This window comes from Rhamphochromis longiceps, linkage group LG14 (assembly GCF_057381845.1).
Source record: "Rhamphochromis longiceps isolate RC_006_pf linkage group LG14, R_longiceps_female_GT1.1, whole genome shotgun sequence".
NCBI classification, from domain to species: domain Eukaryota; kingdom Metazoa; phylum Chordata; class Actinopteri; order Cichliformes; family Cichlidae; genus Rhamphochromis; species Rhamphochromis longiceps.
The window spans coordinates 4,876,123-4,901,740 of NC_140570.1; the positions used below are offsets into that span (position 1 = coordinate 4,876,123).

The 25,618-nt window shown below is 43.4% G+C and overlaps 2 protein-coding genes across 2 annotated transcripts; both read right to left on the reverse strand.

The window, feature by feature from the left end:
• Positions 1-5,884: 5,884 nt before the first annotated feature.
• On the reverse strand, positions 5,885-17,524 carry lgals9l3 (lectin, galactoside-binding, soluble, 9 (galectin 9)-like 3). Its single transcript, XM_085380062.1, has 8 exons — positions 17,355-17,524; positions 15,200-15,288; positions 13,540-13,744; positions 13,162-13,281; positions 12,852-12,983; positions 10,388-10,476; positions 7,525-7,681; positions 5,885-7,290 (listed from the first exon to the last, which is right to left on the reverse strand). Exons 1-8 carry the CDS (start codon positions 17,388-17,390, stop codon positions 7,144-7,146), a joined length of 975 nt encoding a protein of 324 aa, XP_085236188.1. The 5' UTR covers positions 17,391-17,524; the 3' UTR covers positions 5,885-7,143.
• A 1,069-nt stretch (positions 17,525-18,593) lies between these two features.
• On the reverse strand, positions 18,594-23,721 carry LOC146653447 (uncharacterized). Its single transcript, XM_085380613.1, has 3 exons — positions 23,389-23,721; positions 19,710-21,425; positions 18,594-19,259 (listed from the first exon to the last, which is right to left on the reverse strand). The coding sequence occupies exons 1-2, from the start codon at positions 23,719-23,721 to the stop codon at positions 19,959-19,961; spliced, it is 1,800 nt and encodes a 599-aa protein (XP_085236739.1). The 3' UTR covers positions 18,594-19,259; positions 19,710-19,958.
• Between the last annotated feature and the right edge of the window lie 1,897 nt (positions 23,722-25,618).

Genomic DNA, 25,618 nt, shown 5'->3' on the forward strand with positions numbered 1-25,618 from the left:
ATTCAAATCCTAACCTTCCACCATATTCTATAGTATAGCATTTCATCCATCCATCCATTCGCTTCCGCTTATCCTTTTCAGGGTCGCGGGGGACGCTGGAGCCTATCCCAGCTGTCATAGAGCGAGAGGCAGGGTACACCCTGGACAGGTCGCCAGTCTGTTGCAGGGCCAACACACAGGGACAGACAACCATTCGCGCTCACATTCACTCGCACATTCACACCTAGTGGCAATTTGGATTATCCAATTAACCTATCCCCACAAGTAGTATAGCATTTTTATTACATAAATATATACATACATTTTAACATTTTAATATTTTTGAAATATTTCACACTTTATCCGTACACAGTACCATTATTATAAAAACACCAAAAACTAGTCAACTTGGTGTGTTGCCGGGGTTGTGGGCGGGTGGGTGCATGGGGGCCCATCCCAGGCGCAGGGTGCTGCCGGTGCGTCGAGCCACCTGGGGGGCTCTTCAACTGGTGGGGGAGATTGTCACACCTTGCAGGAGCTTTCCTCTCCTCAGGAACTCTCTGCAGGAGGGGGAGATACAGGAGAGGTGGAGGAAGATCTCAGCCTGGGCGTCTATTGTCTTATGTAGTCTGGAAGATGAGTGGATGGTGGGGTGGGTGCAGTTTTCTCTGTGGTGGGGTTGGGTGGACTGTCCCGGGCTCTGTGGGGCCGGGGGGCGCTGCTGCACTGGGCCCCGGTCTGGATGGGCCTGGGCCCCCTTTCCCTGGCGGGTCGCGGAGTATGGGAGTGCCTACTGGGGTCAGCGGGGGATCTGGCCCCAGGGAGGGGTCACCTGCCCCTCCCTTCCTTCCCTCCCCATCTCCAGCTGCCTCCCTCTTCCCGCTCCACCACAACCACCCACACATGCAGGGCCTTGGAGTAGGGGTATGTCACCAGGGTGCAGAGGAGGCTACCCCCCCCCCCCCCCCGTCCCCTTCTGGCTGCCTCTGCCTCAATTTTATCCCACAACTTAGACATTCACATTACTCACACTCTCATTACACATACATATAGGATCTTGGGGGTGGGCACGATACACGGAGTCCAAAGTACCATCAGGGTGTACAACCTCACCCCTGGCGTCGTTGCCCACCTCTCAAGGTTAAATACACGTAGACATTGAGGGCTAGCAGGAGGGACTATGCGCTTACCTGCTGCTCTCTGGCAGGTAGCTCCAAGCCCTCCTGGGTTTTAATTGCACCTTAGAACACACATGCATCAACACTACAATGAGCGGGTGGAGGGAGGTTTGGAGTCTTCTCTCACCCCCGTTCTCTGCGGCCTGCTGGAGCGGGGGGGCTAGGAGGAGGAGTTGGCCCTCCGACTGCGGTCTGGAGTGTGGGGCCTTCCTGCTGCTGCGGAGTCGGGGCGGTCTGCCCCTCCCCACCGCAGGGAAAAAGGTAACACCACCTGGGTCTGGGTGCAGTTCCCCCCTCCAGGGGCAAGGGTACCTAGACCCGGTTCGTAGAGTACGCTTGGGGAGTGTGATTGTGTGTACAGCGTCTCTTTATGTCTGTCTCCACGTTGGTTGAGTGTGGAGTGAGTGCATATGAGAGCATGAGGGTGGGAATGGATGTTTGTGTCTGTGTGTGCCTGTATGTCTGTCAGGTTGGGTATCAGACGCCACCTCTCTGGAGACATCTCAGGCCCTCCAAGGTTTGGAGGCCTTCCCCTGCCAGTGGCGGACTCCCTCAGGTGTCAGTGCGTTGGTGGTTCTTTGTGTCTGGGGATGGGCGTCCGGGTACACACCGGCTCACTCCTTGGCGGCCACTTATCGGGGCCTGGAGCCTGGGGCTCGCTCGGGCCACTTCGGAGGTGGGGTGCCTCCGAAGTGGCCTCTCGGCCTGGGGCTCGGTCACTCAGGCACAGCTGGCTGCTGGCGGAGCTCACGGGCGCGTCACTGCAACTCCCCCTGGCTTCTGCTCCGCGGCTGCTGAGTGAGCCCTCATCTGGGACTCTCCTCAGCTCTTACTGGGACAGTGGCGCGGCTGCCCCTCTGTTGGTCTTCCTTGGTCTCTTGTGTTCTGGGGGCCTCTGGATGTCTGGAGTTTTGATCTCCTCCATACCTGCTTCATGCCCTGGAGGACGGGGCTATGGCTCCCCACACTCCCTAGCAGATCGTTACATGGAGAAACCTTTGGAATACAAGCATGCTGATCCACACAGGTATGCACACAGGTGTACACACGGGTATTCACAGACGCGGACTACAGCTTTCTTGGCTGCTGCCTCAAAGCACATTGTGCGCTGTCTATCTTGCGTGCTGCACAATATCGTTTATTATTTAGTATCTACTGTTATCTACTGCTAGCTAGTTTATTGTGATGGTGCTGTTTTTTTATTATGTTGCTCTTTGTTGTTTGCTTTCTCTTCTGTTTTTTTTCTCCATACAGGTGACCCAGGTGTTTCTTTTTTGTTTTGATTTTTCTTTCTTCCCCCCCTTCTCACCGTCTCTTCTCCTCTTTGGTTTTCTTTCTCTCCCTCTCTTTCTTTCATTCTTTCTCCCTGTCCTATCCCCCAGTCATGTCTGTCCCGTTTGTAGCAACTGAAAATAAAATAAATTCATAATTATAATAAAGGTCAATCAAATGGACCAATATGGCAAGGCCATGATGATCCACTTGGTAAAATAAATCCGCTTGGCATCTTTCTTGGCCTTAAGACAACAATTCTGATGGTAAAGATCCAAACTGGACACACAAAAACAAAAAACAACAAAAAAACACCAAAAACTCAAAGCACAAAGATTCCCCACACTCCCTTAACCCACAGCCTCTCCCGGAACCTTTAACTGGTGTCTGGATCCCTGGGGAAGCGTTTGCCCAAACAGCCTGGAGAGGACACAAGAAAGAAAGGTGGTAATCACATCACATAGTCTTTGCACCACCTTTATTTCTATGTTTTCCAGACACATTTGCCACAGCTCTCTTCAGTGGTTAACCTTATTTGCTCTCAGTAACAACCTTTCCTTTTCACAGACAACCACCACATTTCTTAATGAGGAGCAGCTGTGCAGGACCTGGAACCAAAAGGCTACTTACTGATTTTAAAATACACAATAAATATTCAATAAATAATTAAACATCTGTGCAAATGTTCTTCATGTGCATATCTATAGTCAAGGTGCAATGCTGAATAAAGTGCTAGATAAGGTGCTTTTAATAAAGTGCAATGGTGCTATACACCTTATAATATAAACAATCCTAGTAAGGGAGTCCTCTTCCTTACAGCACCACTTCATTTTCCTTCAAGCTTACTTGAAGCAAGTGAAGCAGTGCTGTAAATTAACAAACTGTGATAAATTGTATGTTTCTAATAAAATGAAGTAGAGTAGTAGTATATTAAATATTCCTTTGAGTGAGAAAATCATGCCATACCATAAGTGCTTCAACTCAGAAAACAAATCAAAGGGGTAAAACAGAGGTGCAATCATTCTTAATACATATATCAATTTCTCATTGGTTATATTACCCGGGTGTATGCTACATACATCCAGTAACACATTTAACATAGTATCAATTCCCAACATTTGTTTAATCTCTTTTTCAACATATCTCCAGAAATAAATTAACTGAAGACAATTCAATGGAATATGTGTAAAATTCCCAATCTGCCCACAACCTCTAGAAACAAACAGGAAGGAACAGGGTAGAGATGATACAAACACATAATATCCTTATAAATTATAATGTAACACTGTAGATCAGCGTCCCTTAAAATATATAAAGCATGTACAGCAATAATATGCAAAAAACACAGTATTACTATTAATCCAAATTACGCCATGTTCCATATAATGGAATTTAAAAGAAAAAAACACTGACTTTGTGCCACCTGAAAAACTGATTTCATTCATTCTCCACTTGAAATGTTTCATTCAAGTGGATTACCTCTAAATACCTCTGTATCAATATAGTTATAAAAGGAAGGCAAATGTTTGTCCTATTTTTTTCCTTAGATACAGTGAAGGATAGTAAAGGCAGGTGGTCAACATTAGGAGACAAGAAGCAGAAATACTTTATTGAGGCAGCTGCACTCAGGGAACAGGCATCTTAACGCTGAGATCAGAAAGCTCAGAATTTCAAAAAGCATCTCAAAGCTCAGGTTTGGAGAAAAGCTTTTTATGCTAGGTGTTCTTATCAATAAATATCAATGTATTTGTACATAAAATTTATAATGATGTTTATAAACAATCAGTTTCTTAATGATCAAGAAACTGATCTTACAGCCCATTGTTTGTCTGTGGTACTAGTTTCAGGCATTGTGCAAATGTACTGTTTATAAGGTTGGGCAGACTGAAGAAGTCACTTGGATGTGTGACAAAATGTTTTGGGATTACACTTTGTTAGCTTGGGGTCTGGAGCTGCAGCTTAGTGAATTCAGTTGGGCTCAAAATGAATGAAAGAAATTTAAAAAAACGACAACTCGAATTCTTATTTTAAGAGCTGAAAACAATTCCATGTGTGAAACAGATTAAAAGCTGGAGGTGTTGAATATCTGGGTGGACCACTGTCTATTTATTGTTTATTATTATTTATTGTTTGATAATCATCATAGTGGTTTTGGTCTGAAATTTAAAAAAAAAGTTGGAAATGGGTTTGCCTTGCTTCTCTCCTGCTTAGTGTGTCAAATATTTAGTAACTTTTCAGCCTGGTTTAATGGCAATGGTATATTGAATGAATGTAGATTATTCATAGATTTGTAGGCCAGTCTGGAACTGGAGACACAGCTCCTCAACTTTGAAAACGAGTAGATAGCAATGCTACAGTGATCAGTCATAGAAACATGGCCCTGAAATTACATTACCGAGGTGTAAACTGTTGTACTGATCAAAAGAAACACTATATTGATCTGGACACTACTGTCAGCATTTTCTTTTACTGTTTTCTTAATCAGCACGATAGTCTTGGTCTGTGCTGTCTTTTTTACTAGTTTGCAGCTTCTGGACTGTGCCGTGTACACTGAGGAGCATTAAAGCCTCAATATTGAAGTCTGAGGTGAAATGTATTCAAGCTCCTTAGATTACAATGACCTGGATGACTGAAAATTGAACACAGCCTGCATCATTATTATTATGAATTTTTTTTTTTTGGTGCAGTTCCAAGAGCTTAATTATCCAAAGCTGATGTTAAAAATGACTGCATATGTCCACAAAACTGGACAAAATATACTTCAGATGTCCGTTGAAAACAGACAACTGAGGCAACAGTTCACACACTTTGACAGCAATGTCTGATGAGTCTTGATTTCTACTGCTACAGCTGGATGGCAGGGTCAGAATAAACAACATTAAAAGCATGGATCCATTGTCCCTTGTATCAGTTGTTCAGGCCGCTGCTTGTGGTGTGATGATGTGGGAATATTTTCTGGGCACCAGCTCAACATAATTTAAATGTCACAGCCCGCCTGTGTATTGTTGCTGATCATGTCGATCTCTTTCTGATGGCTGCTTCCTGCAGGATAATGGATCATGTCACAAAGATTAAATCATCTGAGTACAGCACTATGTTTAGGATACCAGTTTGAGATTATCTGTGACTATGTGTCACTTGTTATTTTTGTGTTTTAATGTTGTGCACCATGTAATGCTGGCATGACTGAATTTCTGTTGTGCTTGCATAGGATTAATAATGGTCTTGAATCTTGAATATATACATTATCTTCAAACTGCAGGCCATATAATGACATATCTCTGTATCAGTGTCTCATGACACTGATTTCAATTTACTAAAGCCTTATAGCACTCTCTGGTGGCCATGATGGAAGGTTACTATGTGGTTCCAGTTCCAGTACCTGTAAAGTCAGATTGTTGACAAAGAGACAAGATTATATTTATTCTTACATAAATTAACTCCAAAGCCCAAACTGTTGTGCTCATTGCAATCATTTATTTATTTTTATGCAGCACTTACATCACACATCAGCTTGTAATAAAAGAAATATTAAAGTTGAAAATATAAGTAAAAGCGATCTAATAACTGTCGGTGGAAACTCACATTATCAGGCTGTATTCAAACTCCCACCAAAAGTCTGCACTCCCAACAACATCAGAGTCTTAATGACGTGGCATCATGTGGATCAATACAATATCTAATGTTTTGACAGCCCTCAAAGCAGTGGGTTAGCCCACAAAGTGGCTTTAAAAAGCAGCCTGGTGGCTTGCATAAATACCATGACCTGGTATGTTGACAGATTTCTTTGTCCTTATTCATTAAAATATCAAGATGACAACAACAAAGCTTCATAATAAGACACCACCAACCTGTTGCTTACTGCGGTTATGTCGGTCTTATATGTACTCTATAGCTGGAATAAAGAAACTAACAGAGGCTCAGTATAGACCTTGCAGTGTTGGAAAAGTAACTGAAATAAGTTGGATATGGCTCAGGGAAACTGTCGAGCACAGTATTGAAAAATGGCAGCTTGCCAACAAACATCATAGAGATAAACATTAACATAAGCAGCAGTTCTTTTAGACAGAAAAGACCACCCTACATTTTCATGTGAAATGCAGTAAAGAATATTATAGAGATTGGCTAGTAATGATCTAAGTGCAGAATGATAAGAAATAAAATATAAAAATTACAGTACGGGAAGAAAATCAACTACTCAGGCACCACCTGAGTTTAGTGGTGCAGCGGTTATTCATCCATTGTGGGTTAATTTGTGATTCGAAATTACCTATGGATGTGTTTGTCTAGCTTTCTGTGTCACCAGACCAATGACTGTAAAAGCTTCTGAACTCAACTAAGAAAATGATTGAACATGGGTCAAGTTTACAATACTGGTGACAAATCCAACTTCCAACTAGACAGTGTTACATTTGCTTAAAATGTTTACTCTTTTTTTGCCTTCATTGGACAGAATGTATGTGTGTAAATTAGGCGTCCCTGATAACCAATAATGGTTGTTTCTTTCAAGAGTGACCATGTTTCAGAAATATAGAGCATACAATATTATAGAATCAGGCGATTATAAAATGAATGCAGAGATGTTGATTATACTTTGTACATTATATAATCAAACTAAGCAGTTAGCACAAACTTCCAATTAATGGCTAATTACTGTGGCTATAGTTAGGGAAATGCTGCAAAATGCTGCCAACAGCAACAGGGTCCTGCATCTCTACACAATCACAGAGGTCAGGCTGATGTCACCGTCAATCTCCAGGGAGGTAACGGCATGCAGGGGGTTGAAACGATACTTGTAAGTATGGGTCTGCATCCCATTGGCCACAATTCGGAAGGAGTGAGCTTCACAACTTATAGTCAACTAAAAAGAAATAAAAGATCATTTTGTTAGTGAAATCAGTTTGTTTACAGTGAAACGTGCTAAAGATAGCACACTTAACATGAGACACAATAGAAACATAAGTTATATGGTACTCCGAGGTCAGATCACCTATAATTCTCCTTTATTTTATGTGAAGTCATGAATGAAAAGCAGTGTACCACAAAGCAATGTGACTTCTACTGAAACTTGTACAGTGTGTATGTTCAGTCGTACCGTGAAAGGCTGACCCCGGTGGAAAGGCATGGCACCACCACGCTCCTCGGAGCCCCACTGATCCCACTGCTTGGTATTTCGCACCACGACATTCTCATTGAAACGTGGGTTGTAATGCAGAGCGATGCCAGACTGGTGGCTAAGATTCACAGTGAACCTGTGACGAAACACAAAATAACGCAATACCAGTGACTAATTAATCAATCATTTCTTTTGTAATTTAAGTCTCTAATTATACAGACAGGACAGTTTGGTTACCAATTGGCTGGCAAAAAAAAAATTCTTATGTTTTTTTAAGTTTGTTTTTTCCTGGTAACAAGATTCAATTCAAGAGCAATGTTATGTTACTGTAGCTTTGGCAGATAATTTACATTTCAAACTGTTTTAGATGAAACATTTCAATGTGTATTTGATCACCTACAACCACAATTCTGGCTTCTGTACATTGGCTGTGTCCCTGTGTGGCACACAGATTACAATCAGTCTATTACAGATACTCCTGATGTCCACTCATTATGTGTATACACCTGTCCACAGAATCAATGTGTTCTATCCCAGCCTCTCTTCTACTGTGGGCAAGACCAAAGAGCTGTCAAAGGACATCAGGAACAAAACTGTAACATGCGCAAGGCTAGAATAGTCTACAAGACCATGAAGAATAAACTTGGTGAGAAGGTGACAACTGTTGGTGCACTTATTAAAAAATGGAAGAAATATAAAATGACCATCACTGCAAAATTTTGTCTCATTGAGAAGAGTGGTGGATCAGCCCATTGCTACACAAGAGGACCTTGGTAATGATCTGAAGGTAGCTGGGAGCGCAGCCACGAAATACACTTTTGGTAACACACTACACACTACTACTATATCAGAACAGGAGCACAGAGGATGCAGTCTCCATCGCACTGCACACTGTCCTCTCACACCTGGACAACAACAACACATACACCAGAATGCTGTTTATAGACTTCAGTTCAGCGTTCAATACAATCCACCCCTCACAACTCATCAGGAAACTGACAGACCTGGGCATCAGTTCCCTCATCTGCAAATGGTTACTGGACTTCCTGACCAACCGCCCCCAACATGTCCGGCTGGATAACCGCTGCTCATCTACAATCACGATGAACACCGGTGTACCACAAGGCTGTGTGATGAGCCCTTTCCTCTACTCCCTCTTCACCCACGACTGCAGACCTGCTGATGGTTCCAACACCATCATTAAGTTTTCAGATGACACCACGGCGATTGGCCTCATCAGTGACAACGATGAGGCCGCCTACAGGGAGGAGGTGGATCGTCTGGCTGAGTGGTGCGACAGAAACAACCTGCTGCTTAACACCGAGAAGACCAAGGAGCTCATCGTGGACTACAGGCTGACCCACATCCACCCATCCACATTAAGGGGACGGCTGTGGAGCGTGTGAGCAGCTTCAAGTTCCTGGGAGTCCACATCTCCGAGGATCTCATCTGGACGACCAACTGCTCCAAGCTGGTCAAGAACGCTCACCAGCGCCTCTTCTTCTTGAGGACTCTGAGGAAGAACCACCTGTCCTCAGACATCCTGGTGAACTTCTATCGCTGCACCATCGAGAGCATCCTGACCAACCGTATAACAGTCTGGTACGGGAACTGCTCTACCTCGGACTGGAAGGCGTTGCAGAGGGTCGTGAAAACTTCCCAGCGCATCGCTGGAGCACCACTTCCTGGCATATGTATTGGACCGTCTTTAACTTGCCTGTGAACATTTTATTAATTCAAAGAAGGCTTGGAAGAAAGTGCTGTGGTCAGATGAAACCAAATTTGAGCTCTCTGGCATCAACTCGACCCACAATGCTTGGAGGAAGAGCAATGCTGACCCAAAGAACAGCATCCACAGTCAAGCATCGAGCCAATGGACAGGCCACATACTGCAAGATCTTGAATGAGAACTTCCTTCCTTCAGCCAAATGGGTTGTGAATGGGTCTTCTGGCATGGCCAACACAATGACCAAAACATACACCAAGGCAACAAAGGATGTTTCGTCATGTTAGTGGTCTAGCCAGTCACCAGACCTCCATCCTATAGAAAATGGTAAATGGACTGATTCTTATATAGCGCTTTTCTACTCTCCCAGAGTACTCAAAGCGCTCTATACAACATGTCTCATTCATCCAATCACACCCACTCAAGCAAGCACCTCTAAACTCAAGTGCAACTAATAAGCATTCACACACTCATCTGTGTGTGAATGCTTATTAGTTGCACTTGAGTTTAGACACATCAGAGGGCAATTTGGGGTTAGTATCTTGCCCAAGGACATTTGGCATACAGACTGTCCTCCAGTCTGTATGCCAAATGTCCTTCCAATCAGTAGCTGATCTGCTCTACCACCTGAGCCACAGCCACCCCTATAAAATCTGTGCACAATAATGAAGGCAAGTGGCACCCAAAAACCTAAAGGATAGTGAAAGGTTTTGTACATAGGAGTGGGTCAAAATCTGTGCTTTGTGTGTGCGCAAACCTGGTAACCAACTATAAGAAATATCTTACCACTATGCCTGCCAACAAGGGTTTCTCGACCAAGTACTAAGTCATGTCTTGCCTGGGGATAAAACTGATTTACTCAATGACATGCAAATGAACTTCTAACATTTATGTAATATGTTTTTTTCCCATATTTTTTGTTGATATTGTGCTCTTCTCCATTAAAATGAAGCCACCATAATTCATTTCTTTGGAAGGGATCAAATAATTATCTCCCTCACTGTATAGTTTAATTCTTAATTGTTTCACTTCACTACATAGTTATGATGTTTGCTGTTAAATTGATATATGCTAGTTTCAAAGTAAATAAAGCAACATCTGATCATGAAGTCTGACCTTGTGGCACTTGGGTATACAGTTCCCTGGATGGTGATGGTCCTGCCAGGTCTTAGTCCACCACTGATGGCAGACCTGTATGGAACCACCTGCACACAAGAAATATATATTATTTCAACAGAAAAACTGCAACTCTGACTACAGGTAGGTAAGATTTACCTTCTTAACATCCATCAGTTCACTAGTGACATCTTTAGGGTTAAAGGTAGGGTTAGGGACAATGTTTTAGCCACAAATAAATGAGCACATTTTTAGAAGCCAGAACGTTACCTTTCACAAAAGTCTCGTGCATCCATTTTAATACTACTACAAAGAAAATTCACAAAAAAAGAACAATATAGCATCTTTAGCAACACTAAAGAGTAAAACAGGGTGATTAAGCATTAGGTCTCTCTCTTGTAAGTCCCTGTCATTTAATTAATGATTTTTTATTAAATGATTTAATAATTGATCAACATATTTATTTATTTTGCCTTTCAGAAACCAGGTTGCAGCAGTTTGAATATGTTAAATTGAATAAATCAACACAGAGTCATACTAATTGTCAGCACATTTGAAGCAAAGGCAGAGGAGGAAGAGTAGCAGCAATCTTCCACTGCAGCTTATTAACCAACCATAGACAATACAGATTTTTAATTCATTTGAAATCCTAACTCTTAGCTTTGTACACCCGAACTGGAAAACGCGAAAACCTGTTTTATTTGTTGCTATCTAGACACCACCTGGTTCTTACTTGATTTTCTATCTGATTTCTAAGACTTTTTCTCTCATTTACTATAGACAGTGGGTGATTTTACTATCCTTGTTGGGAAAATCACCCACTGTCAGCCTCAACACTGATTCTATTACATTTAACAGTATTCACTGAAAAAATTATTTTGTCTGATAATTTCTTAATGACATTTAAATTTACAATAATGGATTACACACAGCATCCATACATCCATTTCCAAAGAGGCCCAGACCTCCCTCTGTCTATCCTCCTCCTCCATCTTATCTGGGGGAACACTCAGGCCAGCTGAGCAATATAATCTCTCCAGCATGTCCTGAGTCCTTAGGCCTCCTTCCGTGGGACACCTCACCCAGGAGCTGTCCAGGAGGCATCAAATTCAGATGCCCACCTCATTTGGTGCCTTTTGAAGTAGAAGACTTGCAGCTCTACTCTGAGCCCCTCTTGAATGGCTGTAGCTCAGGTGGTAGAGCAGTTCATCTACTAATTGGAATGGAAGGTTGGTGGTTTGATTCCTGGCTTCCCCTAGTCTCCATGCCAAATATCCTTGGGCAAGATACTAACCCCAAATTGCATACTCCATCGGAGTATGAATGTGTGTGAATGTTAGCTATAAAGCACTAACGAAAGATGTGAATGGGTGAATGCACAAGTTGTGTAAAGCGCTTTGAGTGCTCAGATGAGTAGAAAAGCGCTATATAAGAACCAGTCCATTTACCATCTCATGATGATGAGGTGCAGGTATGTTATTCGACAAGTGTATTTGTGCTTGCCTCACCATGAAGGCCTGGTACAGCATTCACATCTGTATAGGAATTTCTTTTACTTATGTATTAATCACATTATTTTATTGTATAATGCCTTGGTGCCACTGAATTTTAACATGTCTGACACTCATACAGTAAGACAAATGGTGGGGGTGTAGTAAGGAAGTTGGGGGAAGCAGAGCACAGGAAGAGTCTTTTGTCTTTTCAAGGACTCTGGGAGGTAGCAAGGGAGTGTGAACCTGCCTTTTGTTCCTGAAGAAGGTATTTAACTGAGAGCCATGCTGGGCTCAGGGAGACTGCTGACCGTCTGTCCCGCGGTCATGTAGGCTCTCCACAAGCTTGGTTTTCTGTTCTTTGTGTGTTTGGATTAAAGAACGTTAGCTACCGCTCACCGCTCGTCTGCAGGCTTTATTTAAATGGAAAACTTCCACAACACATCACTGCAGACACCACCCCAATCTGTATGTCAGTCTTTTGCTCCTCTCTTCCCTCACTCGTAAGTAAGACGCTAATATGCTTAAACTCCTCCAATTGGGGCAGAAACTTGTCCCTGGCTCTGAGTGAGTGTTCCACCCTTTTCCATGGCCTCAGATTTGGAGATGCTAATTCTAACTTCTGCTGCTTCACATTCTGCTGAGAACCATTCCAGTGCGACCTGGAGGGCACCACCTTTGAAGCCAACAGAACCACATCATCTGCAAAAAGCAGAGATGAGATTCTGAGGCCATCAAAGTAGAATTAGTTGTTTGACTACCTCAGTAACCTCTCCCCCAGTGATGGGTTAGTCCCCCTCCTTGTCCCCAAACTGCTTTCTCTACAGAAGCCATGTCAGTGGGATTAAAAAGTATTACTTACACCGCCCAACTATATCCTTAGCTAAAGTCAACAAGCAGCACCCCCACCTCTAATGTACACTATGTAAGTAAAATACTGCTGTTACAAACTAGAACCTGACCACGATACTCACTGGTGTTACAGGAGGAAATCCAGGCTGTGCTGGGAATCCGGGCTGTGCTGGGAATCCGGGCTGTGCTGGGAATCCGGGCTGGGGTTGAAAGCCTAATTGTGGAGCAAACGCAGGCTGAGCAGGAAAAGCTGACTGTGCAGGAAATAAAATACAAAAAGAAACCACTTTGTTATCACTGTTCTATCATATTCTTGATTATTTATCAGGTTTAAGATTATTCAAACATGAGCACAAATACACAACCAACTATGCTGCTATATTACTTATGCATTTCAAATAAACAGCCAATAAATTGTGTAAACTTCCTCACCACAGGGTTCTGAAAAGCAATGGAAGAAATTTCCACTTTTCCACCCACTGAGATGGTGTCAACCTGGTGAAATGGCAGGCGATGTCTGTACTCCATAAAGTAGCAGCCATTGATGCTGAGCTGGTAATAGTACATATGGAATTAAATTTGTGTCTTATTGTCCAAACAGTAAAAACTATTTTTGCACAACAATAGATTTTAGAGAAAGAATCACAAAGAAGAGTATTTTAAGAAATTCTAGTTTTTTAAATAAAACTTTCAATACAATAAATAGATTTTTATGATATGAATGATCTGCTCTACACTTAAATAAACACACAAATACAGTAAAATGAAATGTCAACTGAGTAGATCATATTAAAATGTTTAGGAGTTGACCTGGTAGAAGTCCCGGGTGACAGCAATGACAAGAGTGAAAGAGGACCCAGCAGGAAATGGGGAATTGTACTTCCTCTCTTCAGTGCCCCAGCTCCCATTCTGGAAAGTGTTGGTCACCACATAATGCTGACTTTCATAGCGTGGGTTAATGTGGATAGCAATGTTCGCACCAGCCATGGAACCACACTGTAGATTCACATGGAACCTGTGAGTAAGAAAGTGAATAAGAAGGAATATATGGATGTATCATGTGATTATATTCACAGACAACTAATGAGTATAAGTTGTAATTTTTAAGTTTTTGGAGTTTTTAAATGACTGTGCTGAGTAAAGAACTAAAAATTAACAAAAATATTCCTTACAGTGGGGCAATGATCTACAGACATTCATTTCTTTGTAAGTTACAAAGAAATGAACAGTCTGTACTTTTTATTTTACTGGAGAGAAAGAGAATAAGATCTTAAGATGCAGGAAAAAAAACATAATACATTAATATGACCTAGTAAACCTTTTCTGCTTTTCTGTTCATCCAAACATGGCAGGTTAAGGTAATGCTAAAGAACCTGATTTTATTTTCATGTGAGCACAGCACTTTCTCCTGTGCCTTGTCAGATGTTGACTGGCCTTTCAACGGGGGGTCACCCAAGCCCCTGCATTGTGAGGTCTGTGGACAACAGCACAGTGGTCAGGCTAACCGCAGGGGGATAACAACACTTTCTCTTATTCAGAATCATGTATAATGATAGGTTGGTGACACATGTTTTTATCTTCCACATTCCTGCAGTCCCACACAAGGTCAAGGTGTGTGTAAAGTTTGACCTGACACACTGGTATGTTGTTTACGTTTGAGGAGCATTTAGTGCAACAGCACATATGTAACATTTATTTGGCACCCACTCCACCAGCTTTCCAGCTAGTCCCCCTTCTGTTGACTCACACTTCGCTATATATCAGGGAGAAACCTCATTAGTTGATTCTGTGCACCTGTTTGCCAACCTCCCTGCACTGCCCCTTGAGCTCACTGCACCACCCCTCCCCTGCAGCTGAGCCTGCCACGGTCTGCCAAGGTCGAAGCTGGGTCATGTTCACCCACACAAAATTCAGACATTAGAAGAGTCTTTTTTTTTTTTTTTTTTTAAACAGAGAGCCGACCCAGACTTCCTGTTTTGGGGTTCTGGACCCTGCATATCAGATCCATGCCTTTTTTAAAAAAAAAACAAAAAAACACCTTGGCTCATGTGATGAGACACATGATTAATAGTGACCTCTTAAGTGGCTGTCCCTTAACACAGATGTGCAGCGGTCTGTATGGGCTATCAACTTTCAATGAAACAAACATATCTTTTCTCACACAGTAACTTCTTACTGTATTTACTTTTGTTGCTCCTGCCCCAGACACATCTGCCCATTGAGTGGACTGAACACTCTCACGTGGTTTTGGTGACTTAATTACTTCTGATTGGATCTTGTCAGTCCAGAACATTTTCATCTCATTTTTATTTATAGATGAAAGTGTTAATGTCCCCCTGCATTCGTTTTTATTTAGTTTCGTCTTGTTTTGTGCAAAAAAAAAAATAGTTGTTGACGAAAGCTTTGAAGAAAATTATGGGTTAACAAATAAAACACTTCTGCTGATAAATAAAGGAACAAGCAGACAGACCTGTCAGCCCCAGGTACGACACGTCCACTGACAGTGATAGACTTCCCCTCCTGCAGACCACCTTGGATTGACCCAGTGAATGGGATTATCTAGAAAGAACATGGATAAACATCTAATTACTGGCTTTATATTTTGACTGCAAAATCTAATATGCTACAAAAATTAAATACATGAAGTTAGAATGCCACATAAACCAAAGAAACAGTGTCATTTTGTTACTGATCATTCTTTCTTTTCTTTCTAATGGATATATATCTACATATTTTGTAGCTACTTTGTTTCCTGAAGGTGCTCTTTGTATCACTTTCTTAACTTTTTAATATGTGTGTCTCTTCCTTCATGAATGTCTGTTTTTATGTTGGCAGCAGTTTAATAGAAGAAGAAAAGGCTGGCAAAATTGACATGAAAACTCACATCTAAGTTGGAAAAACACATATTTGTGAACTTTAATTTGTTCAGTTTTGAGAATATTTTGGTACACAAAGTTGCACAGTTGTTGATATCATACAAAGAAGAACACAAATTATTTGCTTCATTCTAAGGTTTTTTTATGGTGCAGATATATTTATTTCACAAATTCCAACTGGGCGATGGCTGTTTCTCGACTGGCGCTAGACTTCAGTGTACCATCAGAAGAGCTGAGATTGCGGGTTCCAATATACTCTGCATTGACTGATGCCCCCAGAACTCCAAACCAATGGAACGGGATATATGACTAAGTAACTTGTAAATGGTGAAAACATAATACCAACAACAAGTTGCTAAATGGTCGGACTATAGGCTTTATAAATATATATACATATCAGCATACACACACAGGAGGAAGTGATTGAAAAACATGAATTAGGCTAAACTCATTGGGGTGGGGAAAAGCAATAACACTCTATTTGAGCACTCAGTTATTCCTTATTACAAACTTCAGTCACACACACGCGCGCCAACAGGAAGCCTCCTCAACCTAAACATGGCAGACTTTAACCTAAAAATGCAGCCTGGTCCCAGTGTAAGGACCTCCAGGACCTCCACAGCAGCCAGCAGTTGGCACTCACATTAAAATAAATAAATAATACATTTAAAAAATGTAGAGTCTAGAAAAGAAAGTGTTTTATCGTCTCTCCCTGGAAAAAAGATTTTCACCCCAACGACACCTTTACATAGATATACAAAGGACAACAATAATACATGTTATCAGCAGCATAATTATTATTATTAGTGTTATTATTATATATCTGGTCCCAATAAAAGTCCTGCTACTCATGATGTACTTAGAACCAAAGAAGGGGGAAAGGCCTCAAAAATGCAAAAGGATGTTGCTGCTGTAAACCACTTCCTGCTAAACTGTCATGCATGAATTGCAGCTTCACTATTATAATCTGATCTTATAGGAAGTGGAATATAGAAATAATGAATACCATTTTACACAAGAACATCAGAGAATAGCTGTGACTTTAATTATTGATCTTCTATTATTGATAGACTTTTACACACTATCTTTAGTTTAAGTTGTGTGACACCAGTTTTAAAGCCTGCAGTTAGTCTTAACCGCACTGTTTATTGCACTTGGTTTGTTTGTGCGTCGCAGATGTATATTAAGCAAATGTATTTACTTCTGGGCCACTAAACATGTCCAAATATGAATTCTGTTCTGGCTCGATATTTTACACGCTATATCCGTATCGGAATAACGCAAGTTGTTCGGGTTGTTTTCGAACTTTCTTTTTGTTCATATTCTGCGCATCTGTTTCCACCTAACCGCTGCACTGGAGCCAAAACTCGAGACGCCTCACGGACTCAAGCATCTGCATGTGTCTTTTCTTCCCTGAAAACCTCGAGGCCAAAGTTCACTTCAGTGTTTAGATTCAGGAAGCAGCAGTGTACACTTCCTCATTCACGCTGCTCGCAAGTGAACATTTTGGAAAGATCGGAAAGTTTTACAAAACAAAACTTTTATGATGCGCAAAAAACCCAAAACGTTTTACTCTCATGCGTATAACCAAGCCGACCAGCGAGGTCTAAAACTCGCACTGCCTGTTTGTGTTCGCTGCGTTCACCGGGCCTTGCGTAACGGACTAACGGAGCAGCCGTGAGAGAGGAGTATTCTTGCCGTCCGTGAAAGAGCGAAAAGTCTTAAGATGAACATATTTTATTCTCTTACCGGGTTGTAAAAAGGTGACTGCTGATAAAAAGCCATATCCCTGAACGGAAAGACGGAAGATTGTTGAGCTGTAGAGTGCTCTGAATTTCGCGAGTTAGCCCACCTTTAGGTTTCGTTTTTCCTATAATAGGCGGTATTTAAAGGTTTTTTGCAAGCTGCTTATTTGCTTATCCTGCCAGAGTCCCCCACCACCCCGCCCCTCTCTTCCTGGCGGTATTTAAATATGATGAATCGTATCCATTTCCCTCAGCATTGACATCCGGCTAACTGTAGACCATCAGACCTCAAACAAGACTCTACAACACACACATTCATACAGACAGCAGACAGACAAATTTTCAATAAAAAATAATTTCACTACACTGTAACTCCTGCAGCAACTTAAAGTTTAATGGCAGGCCATCTCCAAAGCTTTAACTTAATATGGAAAGAAAATAATGGCTCTGTATTATCACTGTGGGAATAATGATTTGGACTAGCACACACTTTTGTGCAATGATGCTTTCTTTACCACCACAGGTGTCAGGGCTCTGTGTGCGGGCAGGCGGAGAGGAGGATCCAAACGCAGGACTCAGACACTAACTTGAAACTCAAAGACCTCAGCTTTATTGCTGGTACGAAAGCAAAACATGAAGTGAACATGGACTATGGAGAACAGAAACACACAGGCATAATCTGATGATACGACGTGACACCGAGCATGGGAAAACACAGGGCTTAAATACACAGGGTAGTAATGAGGGAATGGGCAACAGAAGGGAGACACAGCTGGGGGAGATCAGGGCTAAAGAGACGGGGGAGCTAAGCTGCACACACCAACATAAGACAAAGACTTTCACAATAAGACAGGAAACAAGAAGTACTAAACCAGATGCAGACATGACACTGAGAGACAGACTAGACACTGAACAGAAACTGCAACACACATGAGAACCCAAAACCTAAGAACTGATCCCTCACCAAGAATAACAGAAACAGATCTATAATGATAATAATAAACAAAGCACCAGAACATCAGAAAACAATCCATAATGCAAAAATAAACCAAAACATAATAAACTCAAAATACTGGGTCCAACGGACCCAGAACCGTGACAGAACCCCCCCTCCAAGGGCTGGCTCCCGACATCCCCAAACGAAAAAGCACAAAGCACCAGGCCAGGGTGGGCGGAGGGGGCCCAGGGGCCCGTTCTTCGTATCTCGCTAAGTAGGTTAGCTGGATTAGATTGTTGACGATTTCGCGTGATCTTGGATCGTTCGGTTCCCCGAAGCTCATCCGGGACTTGCTGCCATAGCAACAGAGCCGTAAGCGTAAACCTGCTCGGGAGCAGGTTTACTTCATGTAAACAGGATTAGATCGCGGCCACGCAGGTATGTCCGCTTCATTTATACGAAAGCAACAGCGATATTCCACCACTGTTTCACCATAAATAAATAACATCAATATAACTGAAGATAATGCAGCACCTGATCCATTTATTGATGTCACACAGATACATACAGGTCATTTCCTAAAAAAGGGAAATGTACTATTAACATTCTATTACATGTATGTGATTATTACAGATGTAATTCATATTTCAGAGTAGTAATTGCAAATTACTTCGTGTAATCAAGATGGGAGACCACGGCTATAAAAGCCAAGGTGGATTTGGGAAGCCTGTCGCAGCCATGTCCTGTCCGTATACGCGAGCAACCCATTGCGGAAGGTGCAAGATTGATAAGGAGAGTCCTCAGAATTCAGCGTATGTTGCGGGACAGACAGGATCCTTTAGCTCAGCGCGACAGTGTGCTCATAGAGAGATATCGATATTCCCGTGAGGGTATTATTCACTTAACCAACTTGTTGACGAGGGGGTGCAGGACCACCACCTGTCTTTTTTTGCTCTGCCCTTTTCTTGGTTGCTGTTATGAACAAACAAACAGATTCTTTCAGGGTCTCTTTCCAAGAGACGAAAAGCAATATAAGTGATAAATATTACCATTCTGTAGAATATTCTTATATTTCACTTTTACTTGTTCCCATGTTCTAGTGGGTCCTGTTGTGGCTCTAATGTGTAAGGGGATATAATATAACATAATATAATATAATGTAATATAATATTGGTTAATATAGTGTAATATAATAAATCTACCCTACCGCCTACTGGTGTTGGCCAGAGGGGCCGATGGCGCGATATGGCAGCCTGGCTTCTGTCAGTCTGCCCCAGGGCAGCTGTGGCTACAACCGTAGCTGCCTCCACCAGTGTGTGAATGTGAGAGTGAATGAATAGTGGCATTGTAAAGCGCTTTGGGTGCCTTGAAAAGCGCTATATAAATCCACTCCATTATTATTGTTATTATTAAATTACTTACGAGTTTAATTTGTCAGCAACTTTCTGCCAGCCCTCTCTCCTTGCTTTTGCAGCCTTTGCAGTGTTCCCTTGCGTTTTAATTAAACTCTGAAACTCCTGAAATCCCTCACTCAAGAGTTCTTGCTCTGCTGCCGAAAAATACCGAGCGCTCTCCTTCGACATTTTCGCCGACCAATCAGAGGGTTGCCGATCAATGTTTCTACTATCGATGCGTAGCCCCTTTTACGACACCCAGTGATCTCACATTACTTCATCCAACTGTACTAATCGTCAACAGCAGGTGTGTTCGGAGAACCGGATTAGCGAGCTCACGGTTAGCGCGATGATTTGGTCTTGGATGTGTCATTTGATCTTGGATGTAGTAAGCGACGTACGAAGAACGGGCCCCAGGACGGAGGGACAGAGACCAAACAAAAAACAAGAAGAACCAGAGTCCAAAAACGCAGAAAAGCACATCAAAAACAAAAGGAAACCAGAGCTCAACAAGAGCCCACGAAAAGTTCAGGGGGCCGACCGTGCACACGGCAACGGCGGCGCGGGCAAAACCAATTGGGAGCCCGACCACTTGGAAGGCAGTGGCGGCCACAGAGCAGGTCCGGAGGTCCGGTGTGGCAACGGCAGGACCAGACGAAGACGAAGGCGGAACTGAGGCTGGACCAGATGAAGACGGAGCTGAGGCTGGACCAGGCGTGGATGAAGACACGGCTGCGGAACCTGACGGCAGCGGGACGGCTGCAGGCGGTGATGCTGCAGGCGGTAATGCTGCAGGCGGTGATGCTGCAGGCGGTGATGCTGCAGGCAGTGATGCGAATGCTGCAGGCGGTGATGCGAATGCTGCAGGCGGTGATGCTGCAGGCGGTGATGCTGCAGGCGGTGATGCTGCAGGCGGTGATGCTGCAGGCGATGATGTAGAAGTCGCGGGGGATGATTCAGCAGGTGACGGCTGAACAGACTTCCCTGGACCATCAGCAAATGTGAGGATGTTTTGGCTGGGTCCTCCAGGACCCTCAGTTAACGAGGCGTGTTGCTGGACGGGCTCCTCGGACCCTCCAGCGGAGACAGGAGGCTGAACGGGCCCCTCGGACCCTCCAGCTGACGACACTTGAGGCTGGACGGGCCCCTCGGGCCCTCCAGCTGACGACACTTGAGGCTGGACGGGCCCCTCGGGCCCTCCAGCTGGAGCAGATGCAGGACCAGAGGCAATTGGGACCCCTGGCTGAGGGTGAAGATGAGTGGCTGACTGAGCAGATGACAACGCTAATGATTCCTCCACTAACTGAGCTACTGACTGGGTTATGGACTGTAACAAAGCTTGCAGAAAATCTGGTTGTGGTATCGACTGAGCTATGGATAGCGGGGGTGAAGACTGAGCTATGGGTGACTGAACTTGAGATGAAAGTGATGGTGGTGGAGTTGGTGACTGGGCTACAGGCGGCTGCTGAGCAGGAAACACTGGACACTCAGCTGAAGGCGGCTGCTGATCAGCTAACTGAGCTGAAGGCGGCTGCTGATCCCGTGAGCTCCGCCAGCAGCCAGCTGTGCCAGAGTGACCGAGCCCCAGGCCGAGAGGCCAAGGGCACCCCACCCCCGAAGTGGCCTGAGTGAGCCCCAGGCTCCAGGCCCCAACAAGCAGCTGCCAGGAGTGAACCGGTGCGTACCTGGACGTCCATCCCCGGACACAAAGAACCACCAACGCACCGATGTCTGAGGTCGTCTGCTACTGGCAGGGAAAGTGGTGGGGGGAGATAGGCCTCCATACATTAGAGGGCCTGAGATGTCCCCAGAGAGGTAGCGTCTGATACCCAACCTGACATATAGACACAGACAAACAGGCACACACAGATACAGACATCCATTCCCACCCTCATGCTCTCATATGCACTTACTCAACACTCACCCAACGTGGAGACAGACATAAAGAGACACTGTACACACAATCACACTCCCCAAGCGTACTCTAAGCGCCAGGTCCAGGTACCCTTGCCCCTGGAGGGGGAAACTGCACCCAGACCCAGGTAGTGTTACCCTTTTCCCTGGGGTGGAGAGAAACAGATGGCCCTAGCTCGGCAGCAGCAGGGAGACCCCAGACCTCAATCGGACGGCCAACTCCTCCTCCTAGCCCCCCCGCTCCAATAGGCAGCAGAGAACGGGGGTGTGTGAAGACTCCAAACCTCCCTCCGCCTGCTCATATGTAGTGTTGATACATGTGTGTTCTAAGGTGCATTTAAAACCAGTTGCACAGTTGTTGATATCATACAAAGAAGAACACAAATTATTTGCTTCATTCTAAGGTTTTTTTATGGTGCAGATATATTTATTTCACAAATTCCAACTGGGCGATGGCTGTTTCTCGACTGGCGCTAGACTTCAGTGTACCATCAGAAGAGCTGAGATTGCGGGTTCCAATATACTCTGCATTGACTGATGCCCCCAGAACTCCAAACCAATGGAACGGGATATATGACTAAGTAACTTGTAAATGGTGAAAACATAATACCAACAACAAGTTGCTAAATGGTCGGACTATAGGCTTTATAAATATATATACATATCAGCATACACACACAGGAGGAAGTGATTGAAAAACATGAATTAGGCTAAACTCATTGGGGTGGGGAAAAGCAATAACACTCTATTTGAGCACTCAGTTATTCCTTATTACAAACTTCAGTCACACACACGCGCGCCAACAGGAAGCCTCCTCAACCTAAACATGGCAGACTTTAACCTAAAAATGCAGCCTGGTCCCAGTGTAAGGACCTCCAGGACCTCCACAGCAGCCAGCAGTTGGCACTCACATTAAAATAAATAAATAATACATTTAAAAAATGTAGAGTCTAGAAAAGAAAGTGTTTTATCGTCTCTCCCTGGAAAAAAGATTTTCACCCCAACGACACCTTTACATAGATATACAAAGGACAACAATAATACATGTTATCAGCAGCATAATTATTATTATTAGTGTTATTATTATATATCTGGTCCCAATAAAAGTCCTGCTACTCATGATGTACTTAGAACCAAAGAAGGGGGAAAGGCCTCAAAAATGCAAAAGGATGTTGCTGCTGTAAACCACTTCCTGCTAAACTGTCATGCATGAATTGCAGCTTCACTATTATAATCTGATCTTATAGGAAGTGGAATATAGAAATAATGGAGCAGCCGTGAGAGCGCAGAGGAGTATTCTTGAGTCATGAGTAAATGAGTCGTATCCGTTTCCCTCAGCAATAACATCCGATTTAACTAGTGGTGTGCGATACTGCATATTTTGGTATCGATCCGATACCAAGTAAATTCGGGCCAGTATCGCCGATACCAATACCAATACGATACTGTTCAATAAATAAGGTGGATGCCTCATTGAATTGCTAAATCACAATTAATTTTCATGACCTTAAGTGTTTTTTGTGATGTTTCCTTTGGTATTATTAATTAGTTAAAACCCAGGACATAATTAGGAGAAATAATTTATTTATAATTAAATAAAAAATGTTTTATTATTGTGGTGGCTCGTGGTTTGCGATGCTGCTGCAGGTGAGATGGACTCACCTTCACTGCATCTACAATCATGCCTCACCGGCTTAAAACCTGTGCGCTGCTTGTAGTGTTGTTGTTTTTGGTGTTGATGTGTACAGCTGGCAGCAGGAGGGCTGCAGCTGTTGAATGTAGGCTACTGTTACAGCAACCGGGTGATCACTGTAAGGGTGGACAGCTCGGGGTGAGCCGGAGGCTGGCGCGCCAGCGGGACCTGCCAAGCTGGAGATGGAGGTCGAGGTGCGCAAGGTGTGCTGGGGTCCTGCCTGAGGACGGCGTGCTGTCCGCTTCGGCACGCAGGCTGCACGGTCCTGCGTGCTGGCCATCTGCCCAGCTGCCTCTGAGCCCTGGCTCACTTCCACTCCTGCTGCGCCGCCACTGCTTGGCATATGGGTGGCCATCAGGCCACCTTCCAGGCTTCCGCTGGAGGCGCGGGCGACCGCCAGAGTGGACACTTCCCCGTCGCTGAGCCGGGGCATGGGGCACCGATGGTCCGGGCCGATTCCCTCGCCTGCTCACGGGGTGGGGTGAAGCGGGCGATGGGGGTATGTGGCAGGGCGTGTTCTGCGATGCCGCTGCAGGTTTGGTGGTGGTGATGTGTACGGCTGCCAGCGGGAGAGCTGCAGCCATTGAATGTACTGTTACAGCAACCGTGTGATTATTGTAAGAATAAATGATGCGGCGAAGCATGAAAATGCCATCGGGTCTGCCGTGGTGGCGATCTTTTTTTTGTTGTTAATATTAAGTGCACGCAAACCAGTAAACAAATTAAAACAAATACTGTTGATAAACTATAATACAAAAATTACAATTAAAATCCTGCTGACACAGGAGCGTCGAGTCCAGCGACCTGGCTGTTTCGTCTTTGCCGAAAGCACAGCATAGCAAACAAGCAGAACTCAAAGTAAAGAATCGATCTAACCAGACTAGTATCGATCCGATACTGATCCCGATCCGCCCACCACTAGTTTCCAGGCTTTGTGTTCAGGTTTTGCTGGGAACCAGTGTTCTTGTTTTATGCTCAATTACTTTTGGTTAATAGGCTCAGACTGGTCAAATGTAGATTTGGTTAAATATGTAAACAGCACAAAATATATATTACTCTTCTTATATGTCAGTTAAGATAAGTACTTGGAATGTTAAAGGGTCCAACAATGTGGTGAAAAAAAGAGTCTATTCTAAATTCTCTGAAGAAAGATTTGATTCACATTCCTTTTTTGCAAGAAACCCCAGATGATGAACATAAAAAATACTGTAGAGAATGGGTTGGTCAAATTTTTTTTACATCCTACTCCACAAATAAAAGGGGGGTTATTACTCTTATACACAAAAATCTTCCCTTCACTGTTACAGCCACTCACAAGGACAATGAAGAAGATATATTTTGGTTAAAGGGATGTTGCATGGGGTAACTGCTCTCCAAGGTAATATATGCGCCGAATGCACAGGATGACGAGTTTTACACAATATTATTTAGTCAATTAGTGGACATGACTGTGCTAATATAATATTAGTGGGTGACTTTAACTGTGTTTTATGCCCAAAAATGGATAAACTTCCCCCACAATTTACTTTGACAAAAAATTCCAAAGCCCTTTGGCAAATTGTAAATGAGCTTGACCTTGTGGACGTCTGGCGACACTATAATCCACTATGTAAAGAGTACACTTTCCACTCTAACCCTCACTTGTCAGCATCTTGTATAGATTATATTTTTATGTCCAAGTGTATCAGTCAGTTAGTTCAGCAGGTAAATATTGGTCATATAGGCCTCTCTGACCACACTCCTGTGGTCCTAACCATTCAACCCATGAGACATATTGAGCGCTCCATGTCTTGGAAGATGAGCACACTGTCCATTTTAGATGAGAAATTTATACATTTCATAACAATTATGTATTTTGTTTTGGACTCTTGGTGCTCCTTGTGTTTTGTTTGGTTTCGTTCCCTCCGTCCTGGTCCCCCGCCTCCCGCCCTGGGTGGGTTGTTTTCGTTTTTTCTTGTTTTTTGGTTCTCGGGTTTGGGCTGTCAGGAGCCAGCCCTTGAGGGGGGGTGATGTTATTTCACAACTTATCTTATCAAATGGCTCATCAACTGAGGATCATCAAGCTATTAACAACTATTTTAGAGAGTTTTATGCTAAATTATATTCCTCAGATTCAGCACCATCTCAAAATAAGTTTGACGCTTTTTTCCCCAATCTGAATATTCCTATAATTGACTCTGACTCGAAAGAACAATTGGAACAAAGTCTGACACTGGAAGAAATTAAAAATGCAATAATGTCCCTTCAGAGTGGAAAAGCCCCTGGTCCGGACGGGTTGGCAACAGATTTTTATAAGAAATTTATGGACAAACTTGCCCCTCTTCTTCTCT